At 39.8% G+C, this 13284-nt stretch overlaps 1 protein-coding gene across 2 annotated transcripts in view; it reads right to left on the bottom strand.

Annotated features, from left to right (window-relative positions):
* Positions 1-472: 472 nt before the first annotated feature.
* paxbp1 (PAX3 and PAX7 binding protein 1) overlaps positions 473-13284 on the bottom strand; it is a 13803-nt gene continuing 991 nt past the window's right edge. Inside the window, exons 1-17 of one of the 2 annotated variants that reach the window (XM_037547501.1) lie at positions 12864-12914; positions 12527-12712; positions 12215-12430; positions 11840-11943; positions 9429-9646; positions 8647-8836; positions 6933-7056; positions 6135-6237; positions 5893-6008; positions 4015-4214; positions 3693-3840; positions 3452-3573; positions 2882-2958; positions 2705-2771; positions 2219-2365; positions 1925-2079; positions 473-1353 (exon numbers count right to left, since the gene is read on the bottom strand). In XM_037547501.1, coding sequence (XP_037403398.1) covers positions 1236-1353; positions 1925-2079; positions 2219-2365; positions 2705-2771; positions 2882-2958; positions 3452-3573; positions 3693-3840; positions 4015-4214; positions 5893-6008; positions 6135-6237; positions 6933-7056; positions 8647-8836; positions 9429-9646; positions 11840-11943; positions 12215-12430; positions 12527-12712; positions 12864-12873 — 2301 coding nt within the window. In that variant the 5' untranslated portion in view covers positions 12874-12914 and the 3' untranslated portion in view covers positions 473-1235. Of the gene's footprint in view, positions 1354-1924; positions 2080-2218; positions 2366-2704; positions 2772-2881; positions 2959-3451; positions 3574-3692; positions 3841-4014; positions 4215-5892; positions 6009-6134; positions 6238-6932; positions 7057-8646; positions 8837-9428; positions 9647-11839; positions 11944-12214; positions 12431-12526; positions 12713-12863; positions 12915-13284 lie in introns of those variants that run through there. The other variant, XM_017681866.2, reaches the window with a different exon arrangement.

Raw genomic sequence — 13284 nt, 5'->3', positions numbered from 1 at the left:
CTATGTAAATGCAGCAGATAAAATGGACAATGAGCATAAAAACAAGCAGGCAGTCAGAATGTTACGCCTGATCAATGTATACTCTCTGGAATGATTACTGATTCATCAGAACTTAACCTTGCTAATGCTTCGTTGACTACATGCAATCAAATCCTCACAGCAAAAATGTTCCAGCATCTAGTGTAAGGCCTTCTCAGAACAATCTACAACTTCCTATTAACACCTGATGGCAGAAGTATTTGATGAGCAGGAGTCTGCAGACACGTAGTGTTCATGTCTATTAAATAACTAATCAACTAGCAGAAAGCTATACCATTTGATTTGGGGAAGTATTATTAAAGCCTTATTTTTAAATTTACCTTAATTAATAACGTTATTAATAATTTAATTTATGTTTATCCATTTAAAAACATAAAAATACATAAAGAAATAAAATACTCATTAATTAAAATTAAGTTGGAGGACCTCTGGCTGCATTCAAAGCTCCATTTATTCATTTATTCAGGTTGATAAAACACTCAATCCAAAAAAAAAAAATTAAAATTCACAGAACATCTGTTATTGCAAACAGAAGTGAGGTCACGTTTGAATGACTTGCTAAGACATATGTATGGCACACAACCAAGGAGAAAGAAGTGCTATTTGAACTGCAGCACATGGGAACATTAAGAGTTTTAAAAAGTTCCTGCAGTTAGTCACCATAACGATAAAGCAGTCTGTGTCTCTGCATTTGAAATGGAACGTGTGAGCTGTAAGAACTGGCTCCCAGCTGAACTGGTTTCAAAAGAAAAAGCAGGAAGAGTCTCACACAGCAGACAAACAGTTCAAGCAGATCTTGACAGTACTGGGAGCCCACCTCTGTACACAATGCAAGGCTCTTTCTCATATTGGACCAGCCACCTGAAATTGACCAGCACCTTGCGTAGATTAATCAGCACTCCTATGACTGTTCTTCTGATCGAGATCTATACAGTTTCTTTCTAGATGAGCACCAAGGCCTGTGTAAATTGCCTCAAATTTCCACCACAGATTACAGCCAAACACCACAGCACTGTAATCTCAAAGTGGGGTTACATCGGTATATCACCCCTCAGCACGGAAAACAGCAAAAAAAAAAAAAAAAAAAAAAAAAAAAAAATCCCCATCCCACAGACATGTACAATATCCACAATATATACACAGAGCAGACAATGAAAGAGTCCATTTGAGTCATGGCTCCCTAGGCGCTGTTCATCTCATTTACTTTCCAGCAATGTCTTAATGTCTTTAATTCCATGTTCTGATGCAACAGCGATTACATGATCGAGAGCATTGAGGCGACCCAGGACCTTCACCACCTCCTTAATGTGCTCCCTGAGCAGAAGAAAGAATAACAGCATGAGGCCTACTGTGTTGGACAACTTAATAACATGCATAATACTGTGCAGTGACCAAAGAGACATCAATGTATTCACCTCTCAATAACAGGAATTCAAGTAAAGGCTCTTTTCAACAAAAGCTGTCAATTACAGCAGTATTTATGTACAAGTTAGTGCTGTATGATACACATTTTCAGGTTCAATATAGTTTCCAGCTCTAAGATCTTGGCTTGATTTTCAAAATTTTGTGCTAAATATAATCAATTCTACAAATGTACAATTATAGACTACACAGAAGAGCTTTGCTCAGATAAAGTTCTAACCCTTTTCTGCATCTGCAATGTCATCTCAAACAAAATAATTCCCAAAAACTCAAGTTCCTGACGCATGATGCAGTTTAAAATTCCAATAGATTTGAACATTTTTTTTAATCAATATTTAAATCGCTATTATAAATTAATTAGTCAGAATATTTGCAATATACAGAAATCAAATACACATTTTGTATATACCACATCCATTTAAGGCTTTAAGAGTTCAAATGTGAAACAGGGGTTAAATTATACCTGGCACTCCGCTTATCCACATCAGAAGCTGTGAGGCTGGAGCGATACAGTGAGCTGGCGAGGTGTTTCATATATCGGCACAAGTTCTCCAGTTCTGGTAGAGTCTGCTGGCCCTTCAGAGTGCTGAACCAGTGCACAGGGAAACATTCCACCACCTGGGGGCAGCAGCGAGTACAGAACGTTTCACAAGCTGGAGTGATAACACTGGTCATGAAAACTAACAAGCTTGTATACACTTCAGTAAGGAGTTTGATGTGGTAGAGTTGGCGCAGCATGTGAGTGCAAGGTTTGTACCTGCTGACATTTCTCCACACTGTCTTCTCCGACGTCTGCCATCTGTAGTGCTGAAAGAATGTAGCGGTTTAGCGTGCTGTCAATAGCAAGCTCCTTCAGAGTATTCTGAGACAGGATGCCATCCCACTGCAGGACGTTTCCCAATAGCTGCAGACAGACAAGGACAAAAAAAGACAGAATGAGGCATTTTGTAAGTGCAGAAACAGGAGGAAAATGAAAAGAAGGATGAATATGAGAAAATTAACTTAAAACATGGACAGCCATTTTGGATATATAAACAATGGTTAAATTGAGCTGGCAAACATGCTGCATTCAACTAGGGCTTTTCTTCACAATATGAGCTGTCAGAAATCCTACTCTATTCAAATCATCTTCATCCTGAGGGTCTTGATTAGGTGCTGTGGCTAAAGAATTCATGTAAACAGAGACATTAACATAGAAGAAAGATGGGACGGATAGAAGCAGAGAAGTGTGGATTTATCTTACCTTCACACACGACCAGAATTGTCTCTGAGAAAATAAATACGGACCAGAATTCTTGTTTTCCATGACACTGAAGGATAAAGAGAAACAAAACAAACATCAACCATTATATTCAAAGTTAGGATTCTCTTCTAGCACAGAGGCACAATTTGCATTAAATCCATACTTTCTAAAACATACTTTTTTGGAAACAGTGGCATGAAGACGTCTTCATCTAGGGAGCGCCGTGTACGGATGACGATGGTCCTCAGCAGCTCCTGCAAATACAAACATCAGCTTAATATCTGCCATAATTCAGCTTAATATCTGTCATAATTCACCATAAATTTAATATCCCTAACCTTAAATGAAGCTACAATGCTCTCTCTTCCAACAAGTTACAGTATTGTAACCCAATGACCCTGACCTGTTAGAAACTTTGAAGTTTAATGTTATCATTAGCTTAAACCATTTAATTCTTTCAAACTACTTCTAATATTCATCAAAAGTTGCCTTTATTATAACTGACACATTACACAGTACAATTTGTGGCTGTTGTAACAACATTACAACTTTCAAAAGGGAAAAGGAAAATGAAATCACAAAAAATATTAACTTTAATGCACAAGTGTAGCAACACTACTAAAAGTAATGTTGGACCATTTTTTTTTTCAAATGGAGTTTTAAAAAAATGGGGGGGCTGTTATGACTGTGACTATTTGTTTTATGGGCCTCTGGATTTGTGGCTCTGAGCTGGCTCAGGGCTCTAACCTGTGTGTTGCGGTTCTCCCCATGCAGTACAGTAGGGTATCCTTTTATCAACCGCCGCATAAAGGCAACCAGCCTGCAAGTCTCGCTGCGGGACAGCGGATCCCACACCTGATCCGACAGCACTGAGAAAAACAAAAACCATCAGAAGAGAAACAACAATAACCGTGAACTACACCGTGCTACAATTTCCTTTTGCTTTTAACCTGATGCACTAAAGTCACTTCCATCACACTAGACCCACCTGCAAGTTTGGGGAGGATTACCCGCTCAATAATTGCAGGCAGCAGGCCTGTATCAATGTCTTCTTCTTGTGTGTTGGTCTGCTCCTCACAACCGTAGAATAGCAGAGACTCAAACCATAACATGTACTCAAAGTTTGGGCAGTCGTCCTACAAGCAATAGACATTGCAATTATCTCCTCTAATCCAAATTACTTAGCCATTCACTGAATGCAGATCATTGCCATCAAACTTCTCCTTAGTAGTTAAATTACCATTTCTGTGTGCCTGCAAAATATTATCTAAATAGGCTGAAATCTGTCAGAGTAAGAAAGCAAACCATACCTCCAGAGGGGACCAGGGAATGAGTTGTAGCCGAATAAGGGGGTTGAAAAGTTTAGGCAGACATAAACCGATGTAAGCGTCTCTGTAGCACGTAAAGTAAAGCTTCCTCCACACCTCAAAGCGAGACTTGATGCAGTCCAAGGAATGGAAATCCTCAATCACATCTTCAAAGACCTTCTTGGATTCTTTCAAAATGCGATCTAGTAAAGAGGGGAAAAAACAAAAAGATTGAGGCAAAACTTAAATCAGCAATGGCCCCAGGAGCATTAAGAGGCTTTTCAAACACCACATCTTTCCATGTCATAAAGACACACACAGCAGGTAATGGGGAACACTCATTAGTATAAGGTTTGACATAGGTCATACTTGTAAATGCATCGGACTTTGTTTCAACGGCAAATCAAAATGCCAACATTTCAGCCTAGTACTAGAGGTATGATGTAAGTGCTCCCCTTCACCCTATGTTATGGTGCTTTTTGGGTTGAGCACCACAGCAGTCATTTGGCTTCTTCTTGGTTGAATGTAGGGCTGGACGATATGGCCAAGAAATTCATATCAGTCGATATCGATATATATATAGCTAAACTGTTTGAAGGCTGATTTCTGCTTCTGAGAGGCTAATTGTGTTTTTAAACTATAATTTTTGGTCAAAACATGACAAACACTCACCAAAAAGAGGAACATTTCACAAATCTGGGAAATCATGGGAGAGTGTTTGAAAGTTTCTGGTTAGCTATTTTTACAAGCTGGAAAAGCATGGTCGGAATTTTTGTAATTCATAAATTAGCCTAAAATGTTTTCTTTCCTATCTGATTAGGTGCGCTAAACTGTTTAGCTTCTCAAAAATGTCAGCTTAGTACAACAGAAAATATTAGCTGGCTCAGTAGGTCAGTGATGGATTACACGACCTTACTGCCATCACTCGTACCACATCCATGTTAGAGTATATCACAGTATTCAAACATTCAAACCAGACATTTGGATTTCTTTATAGTAGTCTGAAGGTTGGCAGAACCACACCAGAGTGTCGTACTTTTAGGTACACAAACTGAAATCAGTGCTTTTTTTTGGCTTGTTTGATCTGCAGTAACATTAATTCAGCTATGCTGTGTCAGTGACAGAGCGCTGCTTCAAGTTAGCCAGCTGCTAAAAATAGCTAGCGTTCTTCCGCTCTCCAATGCCACACATACAGAATCTTCAGTTTACCCATATTTAAATCAGGGCTGTAACTCGCATGACCCCACTTCTTTCTCTCATTTTTGTTGCATGGGAACACATTAATACTACAATATGTCCATTTGAGTGCTGTAACAGCACTTTAATTGTGAAAAGCAGACATGATTTAACACTACTAAAGTTTGTTAGGATGTCAGGAAAGAGGCGAGCTTGCTCAGGGACCTTATAGTTATGCCACTTACCTAGTCACTCACACTTGGTCACAAGACAACAGATCACCAGTCGGTCCATTCAAACAGGCAATTTATAACTCCACGTTTCAGACGTTGCTGAATTATATTTGGCGACTCATTTTACTCCTTGCCTCCCTCTAATCATGCAGAAAAACTCAGAAGTAGAATATATACTAAACTGACCTGTCTGCACTCCAAAACTGTCACTCATTGAAAACATGTATCTTATTAGGCTCAAAATATGAGAGAGGACCTGTACGTTTGCACAGTTGAAAGACTTATATAACTAAAGAAGGGTGAAAACTGTGCTTTCAGAATGTATTGAATGTGTCAATCAACAAAAAAACATTAATTCATTGGAGGGTACTCTTGTTTATGGTAGATTTTGCCACAATATTACATTTTCACACAGCATACAGCTGTACTGCTGACTCCAAACTATCCAGATTAATCCAAATCAGATGGTTACCTTTCTCTAGGTTGAAGCTGGTTATGTCTGTGGAGGTCTCCTCGTCATCGCTGGACAGGCCCTCTTTATGTTCAGCTCTTTTTCCACTTTGTTCTCGAGCTTGTCTGCGGCGTGCTCTGCTCAACCACAAACATCACACACACAATCTAGATCTTACAGCTGATCTGCATTAAACTGAAAACAGTGAAAAAGCAATTATATTTCCAAGTTTCTGCTGCAACGTGTAGCGCAGTGTGCCATACCTCCTGGCCTCACGTTCTGCTATCCTCCTCTGTTTGCTAAGCTCCTGATATGCTGCTCGGTCTCGGCCAAAAGGGTCCAGATTAGGGGCCATAACAGCCTTACCTGCAACAGAAAGTTACCAGATCAACCCTACTAGACTAAAAGAACTCTCAAGCCCTACAAGAGTCCTATAGTCGTAGCACTGCAAAGTTGTATCCTTTGTATACGCACATAATCTTCAAAGATTACACTATAGATTGTCCCTTAATTCAGATTTATAAGATAATCATTATGAGGATTAATGTGTTCAGCAATGAATGTACTGTACATTAGCTTTAAAATGTGTCTGGAGTGTGTTCACAATCTTATATCATGTAATCTGTATTAGGTGCTAGCTATTAATTCACATCATGTAATCTGTATTAAGATCTAACTTCCCCAACCCCCACTGCCTGACTCATACTTACAGACGTCACACCTTAGCAACGCTTCAGATGTGACAGTATCACACTGGCTCAGTCAATTTTCACAAGAGAACTGAATACATTTTCATTTTAGAACACAAAGCTCAGTCTCCTTCATACACACATACAAACTCTCACACAGAAATAAGAGTCACAGTAGTAACTGTCAATAAGCAGTAAAAAGTGTATAATAACACTTCTACAATGTAAAAGGATTTATATGTTTAGCTGTACTAGCAGCAGCACAGCAGGCCTAGACAGACAGGGTTGTAACCAAGTGTGGGAACTACTGTACAGCAGAAAAAAAAATGAGGCCATTCAAATAAATTATAAAAACCTTCAAGATGGACTGACTTGAAAGGCTTGAAAACTCCGCCGATTCATCTTTAATATCATCCTGTCTTCTCTGGACGCGCCGCACCGCCCGTTGCCTTAGTAACTGGTGCATGGCAGCCTCCAGCTCCAGAACAGCAGGCACCTGAAAGATATGATGGGTTCTGTGATGGCTGCTCCCGGATGAGCGGTGGGAGAGCGAGAGAGAGCGAGAGAGAGCGCACACGAGTGCCTCTGGGCCATGGTGCCTTTTTACTGAGGCACAGGAGAACATGGTTACAGCCAACTTATCCTTCAGAGAGAACAGCCCAGCCAAACTGGCTTTTGTTTACATTTGGCATTAACATACGATCTCCATGATCCAGTCACGGTAACGGAATCATCATCATCATCAAACAGATTAATGAAGACCTTTTGTTATTTTGTAATTAGCATCATGCCCATATAAGGAACTAGCATTCTCATAAAATTGAATGGAATTTTCTTGATTTGCCTTTATCGCTCCCGTGGTACTCAAATGATTCCTAAACTTGTATGTTTTGTCCTACATACATTTTTCTTCTATCACAGAATCCTCTGAATTACGAGATCGGTAAGGAGTTGGAATTTTTTTTCTGCGTGCAAGCTGTTATGCCCTGAAACGACATCCTGAGACTGGCATCTTCACCAAAACACTCCACATATTCCAGCAAGCTTTTTCCAGTGTGGTAGTTACGCTGATTTGGCAGCAGTAGAGCATATGTGGAGTAGCAAAGGAGTTGTAGCTTGCTGTTAGCAGGGAGTTCTTACCAACTTCATAATTCAGAGGATCCAGTGACATTCATGGGGAAAATGCATATAGAATGAAACAGATCATCTGGAACCTTTTTATTTACACAACCTGTACCATTTAGAAAAAAAATCATTTTTGTCATAGAGAAAACCAGCTTAAACCCAAAACACCTAATATGTGCATGAGACCAAGTACAGAATGAAGCAAGACTTCAGAGTTACATGAGGCGATGGTGCATCAAAACCTACCCTGTTAGAATGTAGCTCGTGCATTTTGATAACGATTGGATGTAATTTTCTGGCAGAATATTTAAGACAGACTAAATTGGCACTTGTACAGAGTCGGCCTATGTAGGCTATGCTGCGTTTGCACATTCTAGGCATCTGAAGACACATTACGCTCTCACAGTTTTGAGACATCATTCAAATGAGACATTTCAATGCCAAGTGTAAACAGGGCCTTTGTATACTCATTGCACATTTTGACCACAAACGAAATAATGTGGATAGATTTAATTTATTTATGACTACTGAGCCCCGGCAAAGGCACCTAAACACTAATGTCTTCATGCATCCCCTTTATAGCTGGAATTAAAGACATGCTGTTAAAAATGTGCTTCATGGAGCACTGCTGAAGAAAGAACACTCGCTGCCCTGTTCATAGTCCAGAACTGCTGTGGTAAAATGAACTGCAAGTTACTGACATCACACTGAAATGATACCAGCATAGAACTTGAGCAATTCATAGGTTAGCGAAGTGATGACCTTAATTCTCAATTCAAATGTCCCTGATAGAGAAGCGTAACTTTACAATTACTTCAACAGGGAACTTCAATAAAACTACTCACTACATTGGAAGGATAAAATACCACAAAAATATAACTGATGGCAAAATCACTTATCAGATAGCAAAACTCAGCAGTCAAGCTAACGCAAAAAGAACAGCTGTTTAGTTTTTTCTTACCTTTTCACTGAAACACTCAAGCAAGTCTCGGACATACCCTCGCATTTCTTGCAAGAATTTATACTGCTCGGCGGTGTGCTGCGAGGATTCCTCCAGCTGCAGGATGCTGCTGTTGGAGGCCTGCAGCTCCTCTTGGATCTGCTCATAGCGCTGGGCACTGGCATCACGGCCCTGGCGCATGGAGCTTAGCCTGGCACACAGGACACATGCATCAGCACCCACTACCAGAGAAATGCACCAGACATGCCTGCCTGCACCTGCAGCTGCTCTTTCTACTGACTCACGTTCAAAAGGTCTATATCAGGTAAGTGTTGGAAATGAGCTCTGCAGGCCAGTAGAACTCCAGGAGCAGGACTCGGCACTTCTGCCCTAAATAAAACATGCCTGCAAAGAGTAGCTGCCATCTAAATGAATTTGACAGAAGTAAGAAACACATTTGGAGAGTGTATATTACTGAAATCCTAATTATCACCACCTGCAGACATTTCAGCTAAACCCAGTTCTCCTTAAATGAAAACACGGGCAGGGAGGATGAACCCACTGATGTAAAGTGGGTGCTTTCACAATCGCTAAACTTTACCCATCAAAGAAATCCAGAGTGCAAATGGCATTAGCAAGTGGCACTGATGGACCAGGACAATAATATATTCAAACACTGGGCTTAAAATGCATTGGGACAGAAGAGAAATCTGGCTGTGTTTCACTCAGCGTGGGTGTCGGACTCAGCTGGGTTGGAAAAAAGGTGGCTTGGGAAGCAGGAAAGAGAGATGCTCTGAGCCTACCTGTCTGTGAGCCGTTTCTTTACCAGAGCTGTGGTGATGGGGGTGAGGCTGCTGCTTGGGATGGGGTAGGGCACTGAGCTCTCAGCCTTCACAGGCTTGCTGCTGTCTGCCCCAACTGCAGCATATCCGTATGGCATGCCATAGGACACTCCATATGGCTGGCCCTCATATCCACCTTGGTAGTACATGTTTGTGTCTTCTGGTTGGCTGGTTTGGACCTATACAAAAAGGAAATAAATTGTGCTTAAACTGTACTGATGAACGTGCTGCAACTGACCATCTACCATATTATTAACTGATCGTGTCTTGCAAAACTAATGCTTTTTCATTACTGTTTCCTTAACAACTCGTATCTACAGTAGGCCTGGGCGATGTAACTGGATACAGAGAATGATGGACAAATAACCTAATGATGACGTATAAAAGGTTTTACCCCATGTTTCTTCACCTTCTAATTTTTACTTTAAGTTTAACTTCAATGAATGGAATCTAAATTAAATGCTAATTTAAGCTTGTTTCAGTGTGACTAGCTGCAGTAAAACAACCATGCTAAAGTTACCAGATATTACCCTAGAGCAGGTAGATCTAACCTGGAGAAAAAATTCTTCTGATCAGAACTACAGCCTGGAAACAGGATCAGAAAATGGTAAATAGAAATTTGTTAAATATGTATATGACAACTTGCTTTTACTGTTAAAATATCCACTTACAATGGAGCTTTTTAAAAGCCTATGGTAAACTCTCCACTGTCTCTGCTGCACATGAACTACTGAGTATTTTATGCACAGCTTAAGTGTTCCAATGGTTAACTGAATTATGAAAACTTCGCTGTAACAACAGAAAACGTCTTTGTAACACATCAGCATGGCTTTGGAAAATCCCTTGCAGTCTCAAGTTTCTTGAGCTGGAAGCGCTATACAAATCTGCACCAGAAGCAGCTCATGAATGCACACATTTACATTAACATCTGTTAGAATGACAAGCAAAGTAGTTTGAAATTCATTCATTCAGTCAATATTAAATATATGGTTTTTAATAAAGATTTTCATATAAAATGTTTACAAAGCATATACACAAAAAAATAAGACAGAAAGGAGGCCAAAGCTGCTGTAGACTACATGCATTTCTTTAGGGTGGGTGGGCGCATTTTGCTATATTTGATCATTTATTTTAACTAAAAATATCCTGCTTATTATTTTTTCAATATCGATACACCACTCAGTCTTATAAACTAGAAGTAGACCTACACATTGAGGTTTTTTAGAATTTCAGACCTTATTTCTCCACTGACAAAAGCATTTTTTTTTGTTATACATGCACATATCTGACACAACCATGATCCAAAAACACACTAAGTCTAGTCCAAGGTCCTATCAACAGCATAACTGAAATCATTCAATGTCCCACTCAGTTCTACTGAATTGACAGAAATGTGGACCACGTGTCAAATAGAACAGATCAAAAGTGCTTTTTGGTGTGGGAGCAACAGAAACAAAGCAGTGCCTGCATTCACTTCCAAATTCATCCATCGAGATGAAAACTGGCGTCAGCGTATTTTCACACTTTTTGTCTGATGCACTGATACACCCTAGCCAGACAAAGGTTTCTGTGGATGGGAGCAAATATGGTGTGCAGACCCAAACTGTTTCCTAAGCCTAGTACTTTGAACATGTTCAGAATAATGACAATATTGCATGATTGCTCAGATATTTATTGCAATCATTTTACTGGGTTTACATTTATGGTTTATGTGAAATTTACCCGTGGCGGGACTAATAAGGGTCACTTGATCTTAATCTACATTTTTTGTAGCCTGTACCTAGACTTTCTTGCTTGTACCCCAATACCGACAGGCAAGCTCTGTCCCTGATAAGTGCCCTATCAACACTATATCACTGACTGACATTTATTTTATATCAAATTTATGCCACAAATTTTATAATTATTCATTTATATTTAAATCTTTTAAGCCCCCTTTTTTAGCTCTATTTCTCTCACAAATGCCACTTCTTACCTCATGTACACAGCTGTGAAAGGTAACAGATCATTTTTGAATAACTGCTTTTTTTTGCATGTGTGTATATAAATAAAACTCACACACAACTAAAATTAAGTGCATTAAATGCAATGCAGATAGAAACAGGAAAAAAATGTAGTGTAGGACTTTTACAAACAACCATATCCAGTATGTACTCTCAGAAGTTTTCATACTACAAACATCATATTGATGACATTTATTTATCAGCCTTGAATATCAGTTAGCAGTGTTCTTAATTGCTAATAATCAAAATAGGCAACAGCCCTGAAAATAAATTCCATCTGTCCAACCCTGCTGCACAGGTTCACAAAATCACAGACAAAAAAAGTATAATTACATTTGTCTGAATGTAAGTGAAATGTGGGAAGCTCACCTGTGGGATGCTAATGCCCTTCCTGATCTGCTCCTGTTCCCAGCGACTGACTTCCTCATCATTACCTGCAGTATCCAGAGCCTCATCATCACTACCTTCGATACCTGCAGCATCACAAGGACCATCAGCACAATCCTCAATACACATTCATAAATGACCAATAATTTGTTCAACCAAATTGATCCTGTTTATGTTCTTTGGTTCGTGATGAAACGTATCAGAGACCTTGAGATGCTACTCTAAAACTCCAAAAGAAACTACATACAGCCAAATACTTACATATTCACCAGTCTCAACACTTTAACTTAAGAATCCATTAGAATGTGACAAAACTCACATTTATTGACACAAACTCTCTTGAAGCATTACTCTCACCAATCTCCTCTGCAATTTTTTGCCGCTGGCTCTTCTGCGTGACCCCACTGAAGACAATCCTCTTTTCATCTTCATCACTTCCCCCCTGCTCGTCTTCACGGACCAGCCGTTTATTTGCTACCTCCATGTCCACCAATGGGGTTTCTCCTCCAAGCTCACGGGCCATCTGCCGCCGTTTACGAGCAGCGTGAATGAAGGCTGCATCTGGGATCTCACCTGTGGGAAGAGCAAGGCCACCAAATGAAGCAACATCCTAAATGTTTAAAAACCAACATCGTAAACACAAACCTGCAGATTCCACCAGACACAAACCTGGTCTGAGGGAGCTGAGAGCAGACAGAGTCTGAGAGAAAGCTCCTCCGCCACTAGACTTCGCTTCACTCTCGTCATCCTGTTCATCATTACTGTCCACCTCCATCTCACCTTCGCCCTGTTCACTGCTACCTCTGCTGTCCTCTGGCTCATCCTTAACACCCGTACTAGGCAGACTTGGCACACCTACAGCAAACAATAACAGTACACATGTATATACATTATGAACAATGGCTCCCACCCACTCTGCAACACAGTGATGAGACAAAGAAGCAAATTCTGTGCAAGACTCATTCTACCGAAATGACCACAGAGCGCCACAGGAAGTCATACTTACCCATGACCATCAAACTCTAACTCCTCCCTCAGTGTGTGATTCACAAAGAGTGGTTCATCTGTGCAGACATCAATACCTAACTGTACTATTCATGTGAGTAGTAATAATAATAATAATAATAATAAACAATAATAATGTGTACAATAACTCAGAGGGACAATAATTTGAACTGCTTTATACTAGATATTTAATACTTATTATCAGTCACCGCCGCTTTACTGTATCCATAAGAACTTAAATCTCATGTACATATTGCAAATCCCTCTTTATCTTTCGTTTCAAATTATAAAAGTGTTTATTCTTTGACATAAATGGTTGCAACTGTAACAACTGCCGTTTCCCTCTGGGATCAATAAAGGATGCGGATTCTGATTATACAGGCAGCAACCACAATAACTTCGTGAGTTTTACACATTTAAAA

Source organism: Pygocentrus nattereri, chromosome 18 (genome assembly GCF_015220715.1).
Source record: "Pygocentrus nattereri isolate fPygNat1 chromosome 18, fPygNat1.pri, whole genome shotgun sequence".
Taxonomy (NCBI): Eukaryota; Metazoa; Chordata; class Actinopteri; order Characiformes; family Serrasalmidae; genus Pygocentrus; species Pygocentrus nattereri.
The sequence above is the reverse complement of the archived record's forward strand: the minus strand, read 5'-3'. Positions and strand labels throughout refer to the sequence as shown.